Here is a 19,958-nt window from a genome sequence, read left to right on the forward strand (position 1 = left end):
ATAAGAAGGGTTTATAGGGATATGGGCTAAGTGTTGGCAAATGGGACTATATTAGGTTAGGATGTCTGGTTGGCGTGGACGAGTTGGATAGAAGGGTCTGTTCCTGTGCTATAAATCTGATGCTATAACCCTCCTTCAGGATGACAGCAGTCAATTATGGTATAGCAAAGTCACAGCAATAGTGACCTAACTCTATGGATAATTGTTTCAGTGAAGTTAATGGAGGGCTAAACATTGGCTGGAATGTTGCAAAAGACACCCTCCTTGTCTTCAAATTTTAGCTTTCGGATATTTCATATATATCTGAGCAGACACCAAAGCTTGGTTTAATGTCTCATCTGAAATGCATTACTCCAAACTATGTTGTACTCTTTTAGCTAAATGCAAAATCAGCTTTGCAGGATTTGTAATAACCTTTTCAAATGGTGATAATGAGATGAAAAGGCTCCACAGTAATCTCTAAACCCACAACTATGTTCATCTCGAAGGACAAGGGCATTAGATATGTGGGTACACACCACCTACAAGTTTCCCTCTGACATCAGTTGTCATCCTGACTTGGAACAGATCGCCATTCATTGTGTCATTGGGTCATTGGGTCAAAATCCTTGAACTCCTTCCTTAATGGCTTTGTGAATGTATCTACACCAAAAGGTCTGCAGAAGCTCTGGAAAGCAGCTCAGCACCACCTTCTCAAGTGGAGTTCGTGATGGGCAATAAATGCTGGCCCATCCCGTCAATGAGTGAAGATAATGTTATGATGATGCAGCTTGGTAGTGTTTACTTATCTCTTTCATGTAACTGGTCTAATTGTGCATCTGTAATACTATCATTGCTAGTCATACTTCTTTTTTAAAAAAAAAGTATTTTTGTATCAAGTACCACTGAATGGAAAATTTACATTATTGTTGCCAGCAGAAATATCAAAGACAATGAGCCTCTTTTGTTTCCTTTGGTACAGGCTTACGAATTGACACTACACTATACCCAGCATAGGGATCACAATGTGGTGACTGCAGCTTTGGAAATGCTGCAGCAACTGTTCCGTACCCCTCCTCCTGAACTGCTCCGGGCCTTGACTACTTCTGGCAGTATTACTAGAGTTAGCATTGCTCGTGATGACGTCTCAAACCGTGTTCGCAGCGGCAGCATCGTGGAACTAATAGGTAAGTCGCATAGATAATGTTCTTTTGCGTGTGTAAGAGAGGACGTGCGTGCCTGCCCATTGATAAATTTATCAGTTACTGAAGTTTGTTTAACTGCGTTGTCTTTTGTTTGTGGTATCCTACCGGTCTGCGTTGATTTCCTACTTAGCCGTAGCTGATAACCAAGGCAGTTGGATGGAGTTCAGATACAATTTCGTGGCAAACTGATAAAATGACAAAACAAGTTTGGGAGCTGAATGGCCTTTTTCAATTCACACATTCCTTGAATGAATGGCAATGGAAATGTTTTAAATTACAATGGATAAATGTAATTGTAATTTTCAAGTGATCACAAGTATATAGTAACTAATAAGGTCAATGAATGCATTACTGTTAGAATTTAAGATCCTAACTATTTTCAACTTATTGAAGATTCAAGGGCCAAGAAATAGTGCAATACCTAATCAATAACTTCTGGTAATAAACAAGCCAACACAACTTGTTGCATGATGTCTCTGGGAAGTTGACATCAAACTTAGCACTGTGGTTAATGATCAGCCTTCTCTCCCTGTCTCTCAATAGTCCTGAATCTGTAGTGTTCCTGAAGAGCTACAGTGTAGCTTGTAACATATGATTGTCTCTGTCTCTGAGTTCATTATTTTAAATCAGAGTCATAGTGGACTTGAATTGTGAACTCTCTTCCTTGCCACAGATGCTGCAAAATGCACTGAGTTTCTTTTTTTAAAGCGGTCTTTACTTGTGTAAATGCTATTGACACATCCACATGTTTAGTGGTGAACCCATTTTCTAGGAGAAAGTGAGGACTGCAGATGCTGGAGATCAGAGCTGAAAATGTGTTGCTGAAAAAGCGCAGCAGGTCAGGCAACATCCAAGGAGCAGGAGAATCGACGTTTCGGGCATGAGCCCTTCTTCAGGAATGAGGAAGGTGTGCCAAGCAGGCTAAGATAAAAGGTAGGGACTTGGGGGAGTGGCGTTGGAAATGCGATAGGTGGAAGGAGGTGAAGGTGAGGGTGATAGGCCGGCGTGGAGGTGGGGGCGGAGAGGTCAGGAAGAAGATTGCAGATTAGGAAGGTGGTGCTAAGTTCGAGGGTTGGGACTGAGACAAGGGGGTGGGGAAGAGGGGAAACGAGGAAACTGGAGAAATCTGAGTTTATCCCTTGTGGTTGGAGGGTTCCTAGGCAGAAGATGAGGCGCTCTTCCTCCAGCCGTCGTGTTGCTATGGTCTGGCGATGGAGGAGTCCAAGGACCTGCATGTCCTTGGTGGAGTGGGAGGGGGAGTTTAAGTGTTGAGCCACGGGGCGGTTGGGGTTGGTTGGTTTGCGTGTCCCAGAAGTGTTCTCTGAAATGTTCTGCAAGTAAGCGGCCTGTCTCCCCAATATGGAGGAGGCCACATCGGGTGCAGCGGATGCAGTAAATGATGTGCGTGGAGATGCAGGTGAATTTGTGGCAGATATGGAAGGATCCCTTGGGGCCTTGGAGGGAAGTAAGGGGGGGCGGTGTGGGCGCAAGTTTTGCATTCCTTGCAGTTGCAGGGGAAGGTGACGGGAGTGGAGGTTGGGACCCCTCCACCAGGGATATATTTCCCTCCCCTCCCCTATCAATGTTCCGAAAAGACCACTCCCTCCGTGACTCCCTTGTCAGGTCCACACTCCCAGCACCTTCCCCTGCAACCGCAAGAAATGCAAACTCGCGCCCACCCGAGCAGGGCGTATGTGCCTAATGGTAAGGTCCTGGGGAGTGTTGCTGAACAAAGAGACCTTGGAGTGCAGGTTCATAGTTCCTTGAAAGTAGAGTCACAGATAGATAGGATAATGAAGAAGGCATTTGCTATGCTTTCCTTTATTGGTCAGTGCATTAAGTATAGGAGTTGGGAGGTCATGTTGCAGCTGTACAGGACATTGGTTAGGCCACTTTTGGAATATTCTGGTCTCCTTCCTATCTGAATGATGTTGTTAAACTTGAAAGCGTTCAGACAAGATTTACAAGGATATTTCCAGAGTTGGATGATTTGAGCTATAAGAAGAGGCTGAAAAGGCTAAGGCTGTTTTCCCTGGAGTGTCGGAGGCTGAGAGGTGATCATATTGAGGTTTATAAAATCATGAGGGGCAAGAATAGAATAAATAGCCAAAGTCTTGTCCCTGGGTTGAGGGAGTCCAGAACTAGAGAGCATAGGTTTAGGGTGAGAGGGGAAAGATGGGATCTAAGGGACAACTTCTTCAGGCAAAGGATTGTGCCTGTATGGAATGAGCTGCCAGAGGAAGTGGTGGAGGCTGGTACAATTGCAGCATTTAAAAGGCATCTGGGTGGGTGTATGAATAGGAAGGGTTTAGAAGGATATGGGCGAAGTGTTGGCAAATGGGACGAGATTAGGTTGGGATATCTGGCCGGCTTGGATGAGCTGTACTTCTCCATGACTCTAAGTCAGTCTTTACTATTCAGTCAATGTCAATTGAAGCCTTTTACACTTTGGATGTTCCCTGTGTGTGAATGCACATTGCGATTGTCCATGACCCTTGATCTCTTCAGTGCATAAAAAGCCTTTATTGTGAACATATAATCCTTTGATGTCTTCTAGACAATTTAGCATCTCTCCAGTAACCAACATTCCATTCAAAAATGTGGCTGTATATTTGTTTGAAGTATCTTTTCTTGCAACACCACCTGTTATTCCAGTTTAATATCGATACATAACCATCAGAATACTAAAGTATGAAAGGTCATTCTGCCCTTGATCCCAATTGCAGCAAATTCTATATTTCAAGTCTTTTCTATTGATTTGTTAGCTCTGATTTGTCCACGATGTAACCGTAGCACTTGAAGCAGAACAATATTAGGTTTGTAACTTTAGTTTAAAATGTTTGGAGGCCTTTCTGATCCAACAGTCAGGATGTTGGAGTTGGCTGATAGATACCAAATCTACTTGTTGTAATTATGTGATAGAAATTGTCTTTATGACTATTAGCTTCAGCAACCAGGGTTAGGGTTGGAAAGTACGGACATGAGGTGAAGTCAGAATCTGGCTTTACTGAGAGTATGCTCTCAACTCCTTTGAAACCCCCCCCCCCCCCCCCCACCCCAAAACAAATCTCAGACTCTATCTCAGCTCACCCAGGAACAGTTACTCTTAACAAGATGCTGATGTTTATGATGCAGTACAGTTGAGACAATTAGGAGAAAGTGAGGACTGCAGATGCTGGAGATCAGCTGAAAATGTATTGCTGGAAAAGCGCAGCAAGTCAGGCAGCATCCAAAGAGCAGGAGAATCGATGTTTCGGGCATGAAGAAGGGCTCATACCCGAAACGTCGATTCTCCTGCTCCTTGGATGCTCCCTGATCTGTTGAAACAATTAACAAAGTAAAGGAGGAGAAAGAAAGATTAGTGCAAAAGTCAGAATAGGAGAAATAGGAAACAGTCTAGCAATCAAAATATTTGATCTTTATTCATTATTGTTAATTCTTTTTAAAGTGAAGCCAGTAAAGATACATGGTAATTTATTAAGGTGTTGTATTAATATTCACTATAAATTTAATATGCTCTTTTACAGTAATTGTGTAGCTCTTACTGTGCTTCTTTAATTTGAATAAACTAATGTGGGGTATGTGAACATTGCAGAATTTTTTCAGTACTTAGTTTTGAACATCTGTGGCTAAAGGAGGTCGAAATACTTGCACTCGCTCACAGGCTGTACATTCCAAATATTGAGAACCCACTGAGTAAATTTCCCTCCTTGTTTTTTTTTTTTGGCTTTGGTAATTCAGTATTGATTTATCTTTTCTGTGCAAGACCCTTTTTGATGTTGCTAAGCTTTTATTCTGCACCCTTGCCCTCATGGCCTCCAGTTGATGTGGGAAGAGAGCACTGTGTGAGTCATGCTGAGAAGTGGGTTGCAATGTAAGCAATAGAAGTTCTGCTGATGAAATCTCTACTCTTTTTGCATGCTCAGGAGTCTACAGTGAAGTAATGCATATCCTTCATGGCATAAGCTTCCTGGTCTGCTTGATGCACGCAGATTGCTGTGTCCGTAAAAGATCTGTGATCTTCCTTTTTCATTATTTGTAGGCTTGGAGCATTTGTAATTTACTGAATTGAAGCATTCATTGTTGCAAAGAATTTTCACATAGAAAATGCAAAACAAATTATTTGGATTACTGGACTTGAGTTTGGAGTTAGGCTGTTAATCTTACAAGGTTAGATGGAAATGAAAAATAAGTGGTTGAGTTATTTTAATTGAACAACATCCACAATAGTTATAGCCCAATCTGGTATTTAAAAAGGAAAGTGGGAACCAAAGTGAGCATCACTCCTGTCATGAGTCTGGAGAATTAAAAACAGAAAATATGGAAATGGCAAATGACTTCCACAGAAACAGTGCATCTGTCTTCGCTGTGGCAGACGCAAATAATCTCTCAGAAATAATTTTAAATAAAGATATGAAGAGAGGAGTTTTAAACCATACACTAACAAAATAATTAGAATGCAATGCTGACATGTCCCTGAATAGGGGTGGCTCAGTGGCTAGTTCTGCTGCCTATCAATGCCAGTGACCTGGGTTTGATTCCAGCTGTAGACGACTGTCTGTCTGTATCAAGTCTTCATGTTCTCCTTGCATCTGTGTGGGTTTCCTTGGTGCTCTGGTTTCTTCCCACAGTCCAAAGATGTGCAAGTTAGGTGGATTGGCCATACTAAATTGCCCTATGGTATCCAAGGATACTAAGATGATGATGATCATGAAACATTGCAGGCTGTTGTTAAAAAGCCCATTTGGTTCACTTGTCATTTCAGGCAAATTTACCTTAGATGGCTTGACTACATGTGACTCCACAGACAAATGTGGTTGACTATGGACAATTATGAACAAGCAAAGAATTTTGGCCTTGCCAGCAATGCCCACATCCTGTGAATGAATTTTAAAAAAAAATCTGCTTTTCCAATATGTATTGGCATTGTTGTTGAGAGTGTGGTGGTGAGCTGCTTTCTTGAACAGCAGTCTTAGGGTGTATATCTACCATGCTGCTATGGAGGAAGTTTTAAGTTTTTGACGTTTTATTGGTTTTGGCACTGAAGGAACAGTTAGGATGAAGCGGTGGTGGTTTTTGTATATCTGCTACCGTTGCCCTTTAAGTGGATGTGGCAATGTATTTTGACGATGCTGTAAAAGAACCTTTTGGTGAATTTCAAGCAATGCATCTTGTAGATGACATGTACTACTGTTGGTACAAGGACTGAATGTTTGTGGATGTGTTTACAGAGTTGCCAGCTTTTTAAAATTTTTATTTCTGTGTAAGTTAAGCTTTTTAATTTTTATTGAATTCAGATTTCCCCATCTGCTGTAATGGAATTGGAAATAATGTTCCCAGAATCATTTTACATGCCTAATTTGAAGCACTTTCAGAAATTCTTCAGTGGGATGTGCTTGTTATTGGCAAGGCCAGTATTTGTTGCCCACCCCTACTTGCCCTTGAGTGGGAGGTGGTAAACTATCTCCTTGAACAGCTGAAGTCCATCCAGTGTAAGTACATCCTCAGTGATGCTGGGAAGTTCCAGTATTTTGATCTAGCGACAGTGTAGGGAAGGAGATAGTAATCAGCTTGCTACTTGACTGCGAAGGGCATAATCTTGAATTTAAATATTTGAAGGTTTCAGACTTTCAACCAAAATGAATGTTTTATAGCTTGCATTCATCAATCCAGTTTGTTTCAGCCCTTTTCGAAGCTTAAAACTTCCTCACCCCTCCCCCGCCCAAATATTCCTCCAGTTTACCCTTTGTAACTCTTACAATAGCTTGATAATAGTAATCAATAGTCGTTAATTATTTATAGCACTTCCTATTTTTTGCCAGGAAGGTAGTAGTTCTCACACTGTGTTTGGGCCAGTTTTGCAGTTTGATCTGATTTGTGAATGACCAGGAGGAATTCAAAGTAATTTGCCTTTCTGGACAGTCATGATTCAAATAATTTTCTGTTTCATTCTTCCTCCCCTGATATCCTGCAGGTTACTGATCACTACTCAGTATATCACTGCTTTTGGGTTATTCTTTTCTGTTGAGGTTGTAGTGAGAGCAAGTTGCTTTGTGCTAAGAATGCAAACTCTTTGGCTGACAGCTGGCAATACATTGAACAGTGTAATGGAGGAATATTGCAACAAACTCTAATTTCTCATTTGAAGTGTCCTACACCTATAAATGAGAATTGTTAGGATTGTTTACATGCTGAATGCATGGGAAATGGGCAAGGAAAGTGATTTTTCTTTCTGACTTTTCTTTTAGATTTGTTTTGTGTGGGTTACCATTTGTAATAATTGTGGGTTGCAGTCTCCTTTTCATGGCTGTATATTTCATTGTGGGTTCAGTTTGTTTTTATGGCTCTATATTTCTTGTCTTTTTTTCTTCTTCTGTTCTGTTGCATGCAGCTGGAGGGGGTTCTCCAGGCAGTCCTGTTGTCCTCAGGAAGCAGAAAGGTGACTATCCACAATCCTTACAATATGTGTTATTAAACTATGAATTTCAAGCTGTGCTGTTCTTGTGTCCTTCACCAGTATTGTGTTTTTTATTAAGAAACTGCGTGGCTGGATTTCAGTGAAACTTGCTTAACAATATATAAAATTTTCATGTTTCAGGAAAATGCCCAAACTTTTACCTTCTCCAACTTGCTTTGTGCCTTGAAAGCTGATCAGTACTGTGACTGATAGAAGAATTAGGTTCTAAGAGTCTGTACCCTGCTGTATTAAAGCTCATTTTGGTCCTGTTGATGATGTTGCTGGGCAAGTTAGATCCCAGTTAGGAATCTGGCTTAATAGCTCATATTTTGCTTTCACACAGCACCAGGTCATAGCCCAACAGGTTTAATTGGGAGCATTAGCTTTCAGAGCGCTGCTCCTTCATCAGGTGGTTGTGGAGTACGTGATTGTAACTCTCAATTTATAGCAGAAGTTTACTGTGTGATGTAACTGAAATTATACGTAGAAAAATGCCTTGATTGTTTAAGTCTCTCATCTGTTGGAATGACCATGTTAGTTTCACTACTTTCATATGTAAATTGCAGAACTTTTTTAAAAAAAAAAGTTACATTCTCAAGTGAATTTTAACATTGGTGTCAGCTCAGAAAATGTATTCAATTAAGATTTATAACATTAATTCAATAATTTCAAACACAGTAAAAGTATAATCGCGTTTAATCCCAAAGCACTTCTTTATAAATTAAACAGAAAAAGTGTTTTTTGTATAGCACCCAAAATGCACCATGGCACAGTTCCCAAAACACCACTTGTGTAATCATCACTCCAATATCCTTGTGCTTAACACCCCCAAATTACGTACACTGAACTGCAATAGCAGCTTCTTGGAGTTGCTATATATCTGAGCTTCATGTCCTCCCCTTGAAGTGATTGCTTCAAGTATTTAATCCCTTACTTTTCTGCTCTGGGATTAATAATAACTCTCTCTTCTGTCTAAGGTAATCTAATTCAGTATATTGATCCGTCTCCCCTCAGCCATCCTGTTCTAAGGAATCACACGGCTGCCTCAGTAAAGGTCAAACATGAAACAAAAAAACCACCTTCTCTTCTCTTCCACCACAGCAGCCCCCCACCCCTCAACGGCAAGTGCATAACATATTCACACACTCCCCCTGACTTACAGGAAAACAAATTCCGTCACACTGTTACAAACTTTTTTTGAGGCTCCACTATTTACCAGCTGGGTCACAAAAAATCTAAAATTAACCAAGGTTCATTTGTGCACAAAACCCATTCACTTTACAGCCAGGCTTCAAAGTTGTTTTCAAAATAATCACCATGGCAATACTGAGAATGCACAAATGCATCAATTCAGATTAACTGAAAATCCTACTAAATGCTCACTGAAAAACCAGAAACCCAAACTCGCACCAAATAACATTAAAAATTATGCATGCAAATCTTACGGTTTGCCATGATGTGAAGGCGTTGGTGTTGGACTGGGATAGACAAAGTTTAAAAATCATACCACACCAAGTGCTTTAAAATAAACTTGTTGAACTATAACCTGGTGTGGTGTGATTTTTTTAACTAATGGTTTGAATCACACCATTGAGTTTTAATACAAGTTTTCATGTAGTTTAGTGACATCAATATCATTGTGACAACAATGTTATAAATTATTGAAAATAACTGGATGTGAGAAAGACACTGCCAAGTTAAGTAAACCTGGGTTATCCATGTTTTGGAGGAAGGTGAAATTGTCACTCTGTTAGCACTGTTTGCAGTGATAGCCGGTACCTCCCAGTAGCTATAACTTTGATTATGGAGCTTAATTGACTGCTGTTGAATATGGCTGAGTCCAAACTAAAGATGTTTAGGATTTGGGTTGTAGAAATCCTTTTTGTTCATGGGTTGTTGATTACATAAGGATCACTGCTGCATCTTTCACTGACAAGCAGTAGGTGCCAAGTTGCCAAGCACTGGATGTCTCCTGGATCAAATTGTTCAATGTCAGGTGTAGAAAGAAAACTTATACATTTATTTTCCGTGAATGCACTTTAAACCATGTGTTGAAATTTTGAAGTGACGATCACAATATAAATTTCACTTCCTGCTAACCACTCCATCATTTCCTTTTTCCTTTCTACTTCTTGAAGGCATATCCTAGTTTAGATTGCACTGTGAGGAATTGTCTGTTGGGCCATGGTATACCATGTGGAGAATACTGCACATTTTAAGACATGGCTGTTAATTTTGTGTCTGTCATGAATAACCAATTCAATTAGTTAGACCATAAACCCTTGGAACATTAAGTAGGCAATTCAGCCCATTAGGTCCATTCTGTAATTTAGTGAAATCATGGTGATCTGGAAACCCTCAACCTCACTTTCCTGCCTTTTCCCCATAACCTTTGATTCCCTTACTGGTTAAAAAATCTGTTGAACTCTCCCTTGAATGTATTTAATACCCCAGGTCGAACAACCCTTTGTGGTAAAGAGTTTGGCTGATTCAGTGCCCTCTGAAGAATTTTTCGTCATTTTTGTCCTAACATTGAGATGATGCCCTCTGGTCTGAGACTCTCCCACAAAGGAAATAACCTCTTTGCATCTACCCTGCCAAATCTCCCTAAGAATCTTATGTTTCAATAAGGTCATCTGTCATTCCCCTAAACACCAATTAGTACGAACCCACCTGCTCAATCTGTCCTCATGAGAAATCCTTGCATACCAGAGATCACCCATGTGAATCTTGCCTTTCTCCCCTTAGATATTCTAGCTGTGGTCTGACCAGTGTCTAGTCTGGTCTTAGCAACTCTAGTCTGGTCTTAGCAAGACTCCTGATCTTTAGAGACTAGCAGTCCATTTACCTTTTCTATTTTCTGCTGAACTTGGATACTAACATGTTGATTCGTGCATTAAGATTCTCAAATCTTTCAGTGCAGTTTTCTGATATGTTTCTCTAAAATGAATTAAATGATAATGCTCTGATCAACATCTGCATGCACTAATGAAGAAACTGCTGTCAGGAGGCATTCTCCATTCCTGCTGAGTAAGTTGTGATGCTCAACTCTCAGCTAGAATAAGGCTGATGCTGCAGTGCAGTTTGACATGCTGCCATATTGATTTTTACTTGTACATTTCTCTTTTACATTATTTTGACTTTTTGAAATCTTGAAACTAGCTGTGGGTGAATGGGACAAGATGAATAATTCAGTATTAAATATCTTTCAAAATAATTTCAGACACTTTAGCATCATGCCCAGAATTTACCTCTGTCAGTGTCTGGATTTCAGTGATTGGAAAAATGCTTTGCAGGCAAGCACTGACAAGATCTCCAACCTGTTTCCAAGTCTGATGTCCTTAACAGGCATATGGTGTACTGGGCTTTATTGGCAGAGGAATTGAGTTCCGGGGTCCTGAGGTCATGTTGCAGTTGTATAAGACTCTGGTGCGGCCTCATCTGGAGTATTATGTGCAGTTTTGGTCGCCATACTATAAGGAAGGATGTGGAGGCATTGGAACGAGTGCAGAGGTGGTTTACCAGGATGTTGCCTGGTATGGTAGGAAAATCGTATGAGGAAAGACTGAGACACTTGTCGCTGTTCTCATTGGAGAAAAGAAGGTTTAGGGGAGATTTGATAGGTGTACAAGATGATTAGGGGTTTAGATAGGGTAGACACTGAGAACCTTTTACCGCTAATGGAGTCAGCTGTTACAAGGGGACACAGCTTTAAATTAAGGGGTGGAAGGTATAGGACAGATGTTAGGGGTAGATTCTTTACACAGCGGGTTGTAAGTTCATGGAATGCCCTGCCAGTAGCAGTGGTGAACTCTCCCTCTTTATGGTCATTTAAGCGGGCATTGGATAGGCATTTGGAAGTTATTGGGCTAGTGTAGGTTAGGTAGGATTCGGTCGGCGCAACATTGAGGGCCGAAGGGCCTGTATTGCGCTGTATTTTTCTATGTTCTATGTTAACGTTTTAGATAGTTAGATGGATGTAAAGATGCTTCCACTTTGGACTGAAGCAATAGTCGCTATTAACTTGAACAAGTAATTCAGGAGAAGGAACTAGATGAGAATGCAGGACTGAAAATGGCTGGAAATAATTGAGGTAGGTAACATTGATGCATTTAAGTAGAAGATAGGTAAACACAGTGATGAAAGGAATAGAAAAAAATTATGCAATTTGACAGGGGAAAGCTGGCATCCGATGTATCTGTATTACAGTTGAATAAAGGCAACTCTAGAGGAGCCTAGCAGGAAAGACAGTGGAACAGCAATGGCAGGAGTTTCTGAGAGTAATTCAGGAGACACAGTACAGCTTCATCGCCAGGAAAAAGAAGCATACTAAAGAGAGGACGAGGCAACCATGGCTGACCAGGGAAGTCAAGGATAGCATAAAAGTAAAAGAGAAAACATATAACATGGCAAAGGGCAGTGGGAAGCTAGGGGATTGGGAAGCCTACAATGACCAACAAAGGATAATGATAAAAGAAAGGAGGAAGAAGATTAAATGTGAGGAGAGCTAGCCAGAATTACAAAAGAAGATTGGAAGAGATTCTTTAGATATCTAAAGGGTAAAAGAGGCAAAAGTGGACATTGTGCTGCAGAAAAATAAAGCTGGAGGAGAAGTAATGGGGAACAAAGAAATGGTGGAGCAACTGAACAATACTTTGCAACAGTCTTCACAGTGGAAGACGTGTAACATACTAAAATTTCAGTAGAGTTGGAGGGGGAGCAGAGGTGAGTATGGTGACCATCACCAAGGAGAAGATGCTAGAAAAACTGAAAGGCCTGAAGTAAATAAATCACCTGGACTTAATAGACTACACCCTAGGGTTTTGAAGAGATAGTGGAGAAGTTAATGATCTTTCACAAATTACTGGAGTTAGGTGGGGTCCCAGAGGAGTGGAAAATCGGTAAGGTCTCCCACCCTTTAAGAAAGAAGTGAGGCAAAAGGTGGGGAATTATAGGCCAATTTGCCTGATATTGTTGGTAAGATTTTGGAGTCCATTGTGAAGGATGAGATTTTTGAATACTTGGAAGTGCACGGTAAAGTAGGCCGAAGCCAGCATGGTTTCATCAAGGGGAAGTCATGCCTGCCAAATTTGTTAGAATTCTTTGAGGAGGTAATGACCAGGTTAGACAAAGGAGAGCCGATGGATGTTATCAACTTGGACTTCCAGAAGGCTTTCGACAAACTGTCGAGCAAGAGTCTGCTGAATAAGGTAAGAGCCCATGGTGTTAGAAGCAAAGTACTAGCACGAATAGAAGAATGGCTGGCGAGGGTGAGGATAAAAGGGTCCTTTGCAGGATGGCAGCCGTTAACTAGTGGTGTTACGCAAGTGTCAGTGTTGGGACCACAACTTTTCACGTTATACATGAATGATCTAGTTAAAGGAGCTGAGGGCATGCTGGCTAAGTTTGCAGGTGATGCAAATATAGGTGGAGGGACAGGTAATATTGAGGAGGCAGGGACGTTGCAGAAGCATTTGGACAGGTTAGGAGAGCGGGCAAAGAAGTGTCAGATGAAATACAATGTGGGAAAGTGTATGGTAATGCATTTTGGTAGGAAGACTACAGGTGTAGACTATTTTCTAAATAGGTAGAAAAGTCAGAAATCTGAAGACTTGGGAGTCCTAGTCCATGATTCTCTCAAGGTAAACTTGCAAGTTGAGTGAGTAGTTAGAAAGGCAAATGCATTGTTGGCATTTATTTTGATAGGACTTGAATATTCAAAACAGAAATGTACTTCTGAGGCTTTATAAGGCTGTGGTCAGACAACATTTAGAATATTGTGAGCAATTTTGGGCCCTGTACTTCAGGATCTGGTCCAGAGGATGTTCACAAGAATGATTTCAGGAGTGAAAGGCTTAACATGAGAGAAACGTTTGAGGACTCTGTCTTTGTACTTGATGGAATTTAGAAGGGTGCTGCGGATCTAATTAAAACTCAGAATACTGAAAGGCCTGGATAGACTGGAAGCTGGGAAGATGTTTCCATTAGCAGGAGCGACTAAGACCTGAGGGCACAGTTTTGGAGTAAAGGGAAAACCCTTTAGAACAAAGATGAGGAGAAACTTCTTTGGCCAGAGAGTGGTGAATCTTTTGGGATACATCGCCCCAGAAGGCTTTGGAGGTCAGGTCATTTGAGTATATTTAAGACCAAGATTGATAGGTTCTTGATTGTTAATGGGACCGAAGTTTAGAGGGCGAATGAGATTGAGAAGCTGATCAGCCATGGCTCAGCAGACTCAGTGGGCCGAATTGCCTAATTTCTGTCCTTTGTTCATCTAATCTTACCAAGATCATAAGACAAAGGTGGAACCAGGATTGTGTGAAGCAGATAGTGGCATGGAACTGTTGGTTCAAAATTCTTTATTTTCATGTTGTAAAGTACCATGTAATGGCATGATTGAAGGTTAAACATATTTACTTTAGTTAAAGTAATTAATTAAGTATTAAATATAAGTAAATATCTTGGTTTCATGGCAACATTCTCACCAAAAGGAAGGGGTTTGACCATTGATCTTTCACTTTCGGGTTTGTTGGATTTGTTGGATAATCAACGCTGAATTTGGTGTTCTCGGACTCTGCATTGTCAGATGTGTCTTCAGAAGTCTCCTTCACCCAACGAAGTTCTTCTAGCTAACATTCACCTCCCAACCAGCACCACCATGAACAAATTCACTAGTTATTTATCTTGGTGCCCCATTCCACCTTTGGAGTACAGAAGGGACTGTAATGTTGGGATGTTCCAGTCCTTCGATTTTTTCAATTAGGGTGAGGAGTCATAGTGAACTGAAAGTATTAACTCTGTTCTCTTTCCAAAGATGCTGTCAAAATTGGAGAGTTTTTCAGCATTTTTGTTTTTGTCCCATCCTTTCAGTCTCCTTGTAACTGTTACTATTCTCAGAAAGATCATCTGCATTTTGGCTGAAAATAGCACAGACGCATGCAGCCACGCGCACACCTTTTTTTGACAATGTTGGAGAGATTATCTGGGGAAAGGAAGTTTAGGGTACACCCCGTCTAGACCTCCAGGGAAAATATGGGGGGTGAGAGAGAGAGAAGGGCAGCAGATCCATCATTTGGAGATGATGCCTGGGTTCCCATTGATGTCCAGGACTGTTCTTGGCAGCATTTCAGTAAGCTAAATTCACTTTTAATCACTTGTAAACGCAAGGTTTGATCAGTGTTGGTAACATCTTTTTGATGTAGTGTTTCTATTGTTACCTTGAGATCCTCTTTGGATAATCTGAAATTCGGATAATTGACATTCGGATGATCGAGGTTCCTCTGTATTTACCGCTTACCACCTCGTGTGTCTACAAGTCAGGCATGTGATGGAATATTGTCCAATTTCCAGCAATATTCTAGAAGTTCAGCATTGTCCAGTACAAAGCAGTGTGCTTCATTGGCACCCCATTAAACATTCTTCAGCATTCACTCCCTTTACCACCGGCAAGTAGTGGGAGTACTAAGCGTATGGATGCATTAGGAATTTGAAGATTTCTGTAGGCTTACCAGTTTGGATGATTTGTTTCAAATTTGTTTTTGATAACTTTCTGAACATCTAAATGTGTTTGGCAGTTTACATAATTTTTTTTGTTTACACTTGAAGCTTTGTTTTCACCCATTGTGTGTTAATAGGTAAAATGGTTTCTGGAGAAGAGGATGGACTTGAAGATGATCCGGAGACCCGATCAGAGGTCAGCACTGCTACTTTTCCAGGTATGTATCGGCAGCGTGTTCCGACCTCATTTTGCCATGCCTGGCCGACCTCCCGTTTCCTCTGCTGATGCTCATAGCTCTCTCCCAGTTTTCTATTTCACTGAAAATCCGACCAGAGCAAATAATACATAAGAGTGATTTCCTTTTATTTTGCTCCAAAGGCAAATACAGGTCCTCTTCCTGAAAAACCACCTGCTGTAGGAACTATAAGCCTAAATTTTTCAATGGCCATTTATTACTTCAGTGTAGATGGGAGTTGCACATAGGGACCTTGCAGAATTGCCATTGTAGCAGACTCCAAAGAAACTTTCCTGGAAGGTGAACATTCTGGGCAATTAATTGACATCTGTTACCCACTGAGAGTCTTCACTTACATCAGTGATTTTGAAAGGTGCTGATGAATTTAAGTGGGTAACTACTTGGGAAAAGTTTGAATCCTAAATACATAGTCTAATTCCTGGGTAATTGTCTAACTGACCCCATGCTTACCTCATTCTATGCACCTACCAGACCCAAACCCTGACCCAACAAGCCGCAGGACCCAATCCCTCATTGCACAACCACTTCCCCACTGTGCCTGACCTCTCCCTTCACTACCCAGGATTTAAACCCTCCTCCCACCTTTGCAGAAACTGTTCTTAGTCTGCGCCCGACCCTGCCGCTCCCTGAGAGCATAGGAACCTTATCTGAGTCTCGATTGACTCCCCACAGGGATAGCAGAGCTGCCTGACCAAAGTCTTAAATCCATGTGGCGCTGTTAGAAAAAGACTGTCATTAAACTTGCTTCCACCCCACAACCGGTGTCTAATGCTACATCAGTGCTTAACCTGACAGCTTCATGGCTGACAAATGCTCTTTCGTAATATGGCTGGAGGTCCTGAATTTTCTCTAAGGTTTTGATCTCAACAGCTATGAGATTAGAGATCAGTGGAATTGCTGGAGTAACTGCAGTGGCAGTCATAGGATCCATTTTCCCCTGAAAATTACATCCTGAGATCGTACAATCCCATGGAAATTCAGGATTAGAGTTTGTTGTACTGTGGGACAACTGCATGTATGTAGGCTCATAATGGCACTCCAAAGGCTTGAGCACAAGAATTAGTGTTCTCATCCTTTTATTGGACAATGTACCACATTTGTGCATTGCATTTGATAATTGAGTGAGAACGATCTCATTTTATGATGTATTATGGTCAAGTATTTTTTTTAAAGAATTCAATAGACATGTGAGCTTGCTAATGTGTTTTTACTCTCTTTTAGGTTCAATGAACAGTGAAGGAGCTGTTGAAGTTCCATCACCTTCAGGGGTTTCTAACCTGGAGTCAACAAGCCCAATTCCAGATACTGCTGGACATGACATCATTACTCAACAGCCTCGATCTCAGCATACATTGCAGACTGCTGAGTCTGTCGATCTCAATAGTTCAGCGACATCAGACTTGACAGGTCTTGCAGTTGAAGGGGAGGTTGACGAGGCACTGAGCCGAAGTTCCAGCCAGATCAGCACCATTCAGTCAGACACCAACGTAGACCAGAATGATAGGACCAATCAGGCCATATCTCCACTCAGTGAGAGCTCGCAGACCACAGAGGGCCCAGACTCAGCCGTGACCCCGTCCGACAGTTCAGAGCTTGTAAGTGTGCAGCGGGCTGAGGGGGGCTCCCAGTCCTCCACTGAGGGTCCTGACATCTCTCACAGCTCCCCCATGGAGGTCTCAGACTTGGATACTACCACTTTCTCCACCAGTTCCTCAGCTAGTAGCAGTGACAAGGTCAGCAGCTTGTACCCATTGAAATACTTTTGTTAAAAAAAAACTCCTTTCCAAAGTCGCTGCTCTGACCCACCTATGGCTGTGAGGGCTTCTGGCTTCTGAACATCGTCTGATGCTGGTCGCAAGTTGCACATTGGTCTAAAATGATTCTTCCACTTTTCTTTTTTCCTCTTACTATTATTTTTCATTATGCCACTTTCCCATTCAGTCTTTCACCTTCCACCTCTGATCTCAGTGTTTTCCCTCGCGCCTCCCCTATCCTGTTCTCGTACCTTCCTCCTCACCACCTCTTTCCTCTGTGGTGTCTTATTACCTCCATTTCACTTCACAGTTTTGCTTTTTCCTATCCCTCCTCGCATCTGACTGGTGACTCTCCTCCTGTGCTGACTGAGTCTCAATTTGTGCCCCTCTCCAGCTGACTTTCAGTGGTGACTTTTACCATTGTATTGCACTGCCAAGTCTCCTCACCTCCTTTCTCCTTGTGCCACTGACTTCCATCACTATACCATTATTTTTGCTGGACCCCTTGAATAAACGACTGGCCACAGCGTGACCCTTCCATACAGCATCTTGACTGAATTCTGGAGCGGAGTGTGCATGGTTTGCTGGTGCTGGCCCACATCACCACTGCTGCATGCTGGCCTCAATGCTTTGAGAAGTTAAGTTGGATTTTCCTGGAAGTTGCAGTGACCATCTTTGATTTTTTTTTTATTATTGGGGGCTTTCAGAATGCAAACGTTTTTCATTGTTGAAAAGGCATGCTAAAAAGATTTTTAATTGAGTCCAAAGTATATGAAGTAAAAATTTTCTTCTACATAAGACAACTTTGACCAAATCTTTCAGTCTGATGTTGTCTTGAGAATTGAGTAGAATATGTAGCTTCATGTTCACACATCTTACCTTCGTCCAAGATTAGAGTTATTTCTATCTTCTTAAATGTGTCTGTTAATTGAAATATATGTTTTACTAATGTTTTTGAGGTATTGTCTTTATTGCTGTTTGCCTCTGGTTTTTACCTTTTGTAATACCCACTTGCTGGTGCTGTTATCACGGATGTCTACATTTTCGCTGACAGTGATAGCAAAATTAATTCTGGTGCATCTTTTGTTTACATTTCTGAACCATTTCTGCCAAAATTACAGTTGTTAGCCTTCAGTGGGCTACACTTGTGACAGCAGTTCCAGAAGTGAGTTTCATCCATTCTATTACCAGTGGAGCCCTTGACTTACCTCTTGACCTGCTGTGCATTTCCACCTTTTAGACTTTCCACTTTTATCATTCCATAAATCAGTACAGAAATAATGTATAATTTCACTGTTTCTAGCCACCACCATCCCTATCCCCATCCTCATTCCTCCTCCCGCCCCTCCACTGCTCAAACCCAATATTGAACTTGAACTATTGGAATTGGAAGGCAAACAGCCTTTGATGCAAGATGACAGTATTACTGTAATCTAGCACTTCATTCCACTCATTGCAAATAGCCAAGAACTGTGGATGCTGGTGATCTTAAATAAAACATTGCAGGAGAAACTGAGCAGGGCTGGCTGCATCTGTGGAGAGAAAAGCAGCTAATGTTTTAAGTTCAGTCACTATGTCCCGCAAAAGGTCACTGGACTTGAAATGTTAACTGTTTTTCTCTCCATAGACGCTGTCAGACCTACTGACTTTCACAACTGTTTCTGTTCTTGTTTGGCAAAAGACAGTTAAAATTTCTTTGTTTGTTTGAAGAATTCATGGATTCTGTTGTGCAGACAGTCTTTTTTTTCTCTAGGCTACATAGTGACATCAGCACTCTCGAATAAGGACCATGATAATTGATTGGTTAATGTCAGTCATCCCTGAGTAGGTGCTACTTGGTTTTACACTCATAATTGGAATATAATTATCCTCAATCGCTATCTCTTGTTGGAGAAATCAATCTGCTTTTATCTGAAGACGTTGTCTTGTTGTTAGAAGAGAACAATAGCAATCTGACAGACCACTTGCCTGATTATAAACACCTCATGATTTTGGAAATGTTCCACCAGTTATCCTTTTAATCTTCTGAGCTGTCATCAGTTAGATAAGATGATTTACTGGTCCGTGCAACCAGCAAGTGGGTGGTCAGCACCTTTATTGGAAGGAAGTGGGAAGCAATGAGGATTCAATTAACAGGAAAATGCTGCAAGTGATGTTATTGCAAATAAATACTGGATCTGCTTGTTTGAACCAGGTACTTGACGGGACAGATAGTCAGTATTCAGCAATGCAGATTGGACAGCTTCAAGATGAAGAGGAGGATACATCAAATACTCCTGGAGATGTGCTTCTAGACAGCTTCACAACTTCCACTCTTGGTATGTTGTCATGTCCTATTAAAGTAGGGACTGAGTTGAGAATTAATGTGACTTTGTTCAGTTCCATTGTACCTCATTACAAATGGCATTATTGTTCTTAACCTAATTGTTGACATTACAGTCAGTTCTGCTATAACGTAATTCCATTCTTGTGTAAACCAATGTTACAACAAAATTACATCATAGCAGCACCATCTAAACTGATGGAGCTGAAATTGCATTATAACCAACGCATGCTTTAAAAGCTTGCCCTTTGACAAACTGGGTACACAGTTTCTAAATCATGTTATGGTGAACTTGCATTAATGAAACATTTGTTACAGCAGAACGGCCTGTACTAAAACACGTATTTAATACTTCTAGCAATGTATTACGTAATAGTCTTTATTAGGCGCTGAATATTTCTTATTCTTGAGTTAAACTATTTGCATGTTTCTCCTGCATTTTCATTTTGGGGGCAAGAAATAGCACAATATCAGGGAAGATGTCTT

The 19,958-nt window shown here is 41.1% G+C and overlaps 1 protein-coding gene across 9 annotated transcripts in view; it reads left to right on the forward strand.

The window, feature by feature from the left end:
- Window positions 1–19,958, forward strand: part of htt (huntingtin) — a 244,085-nt gene that overhangs the window by 57,535 nt on the left and 166,592 nt on the right. For 5 of the 9 annotated variants that reach the window (XM_060834685.1, XM_060834714.1, XM_060834704.1 and 2 more), the window contains exons 9-12: window positions 962–1,166; window positions 15,276–15,356; window positions 16,617–17,128; window positions 19,344–19,467. In XM_060834685.1, the coding sequence (XP_060690668.1) occupies window positions 962–1,166; window positions 15,276–15,356; window positions 16,617–17,128; window positions 19,344–19,467 (922 nt within the window). The remainder of the gene's footprint in view (window positions 1–961; window positions 1,167–15,275; window positions 15,357–16,616; window positions 17,129–19,343; window positions 19,468–19,958) is intronic. The other 4 variants (XM_060834722.1, XM_060834731.1, XM_060834756.1 and 1 more) reach the window with 1 other exon arrangement.

The sequence above is a fragment of the Hemiscyllium ocellatum genome, chromosome 2 (genome assembly GCF_020745735.1).
Source record: "Hemiscyllium ocellatum isolate sHemOce1 chromosome 2, sHemOce1.pat.X.cur, whole genome shotgun sequence".
Taxonomy (NCBI): domain Eukaryota; kingdom Metazoa; phylum Chordata; class Chondrichthyes; order Orectolobiformes; family Hemiscylliidae; genus Hemiscyllium; species Hemiscyllium ocellatum.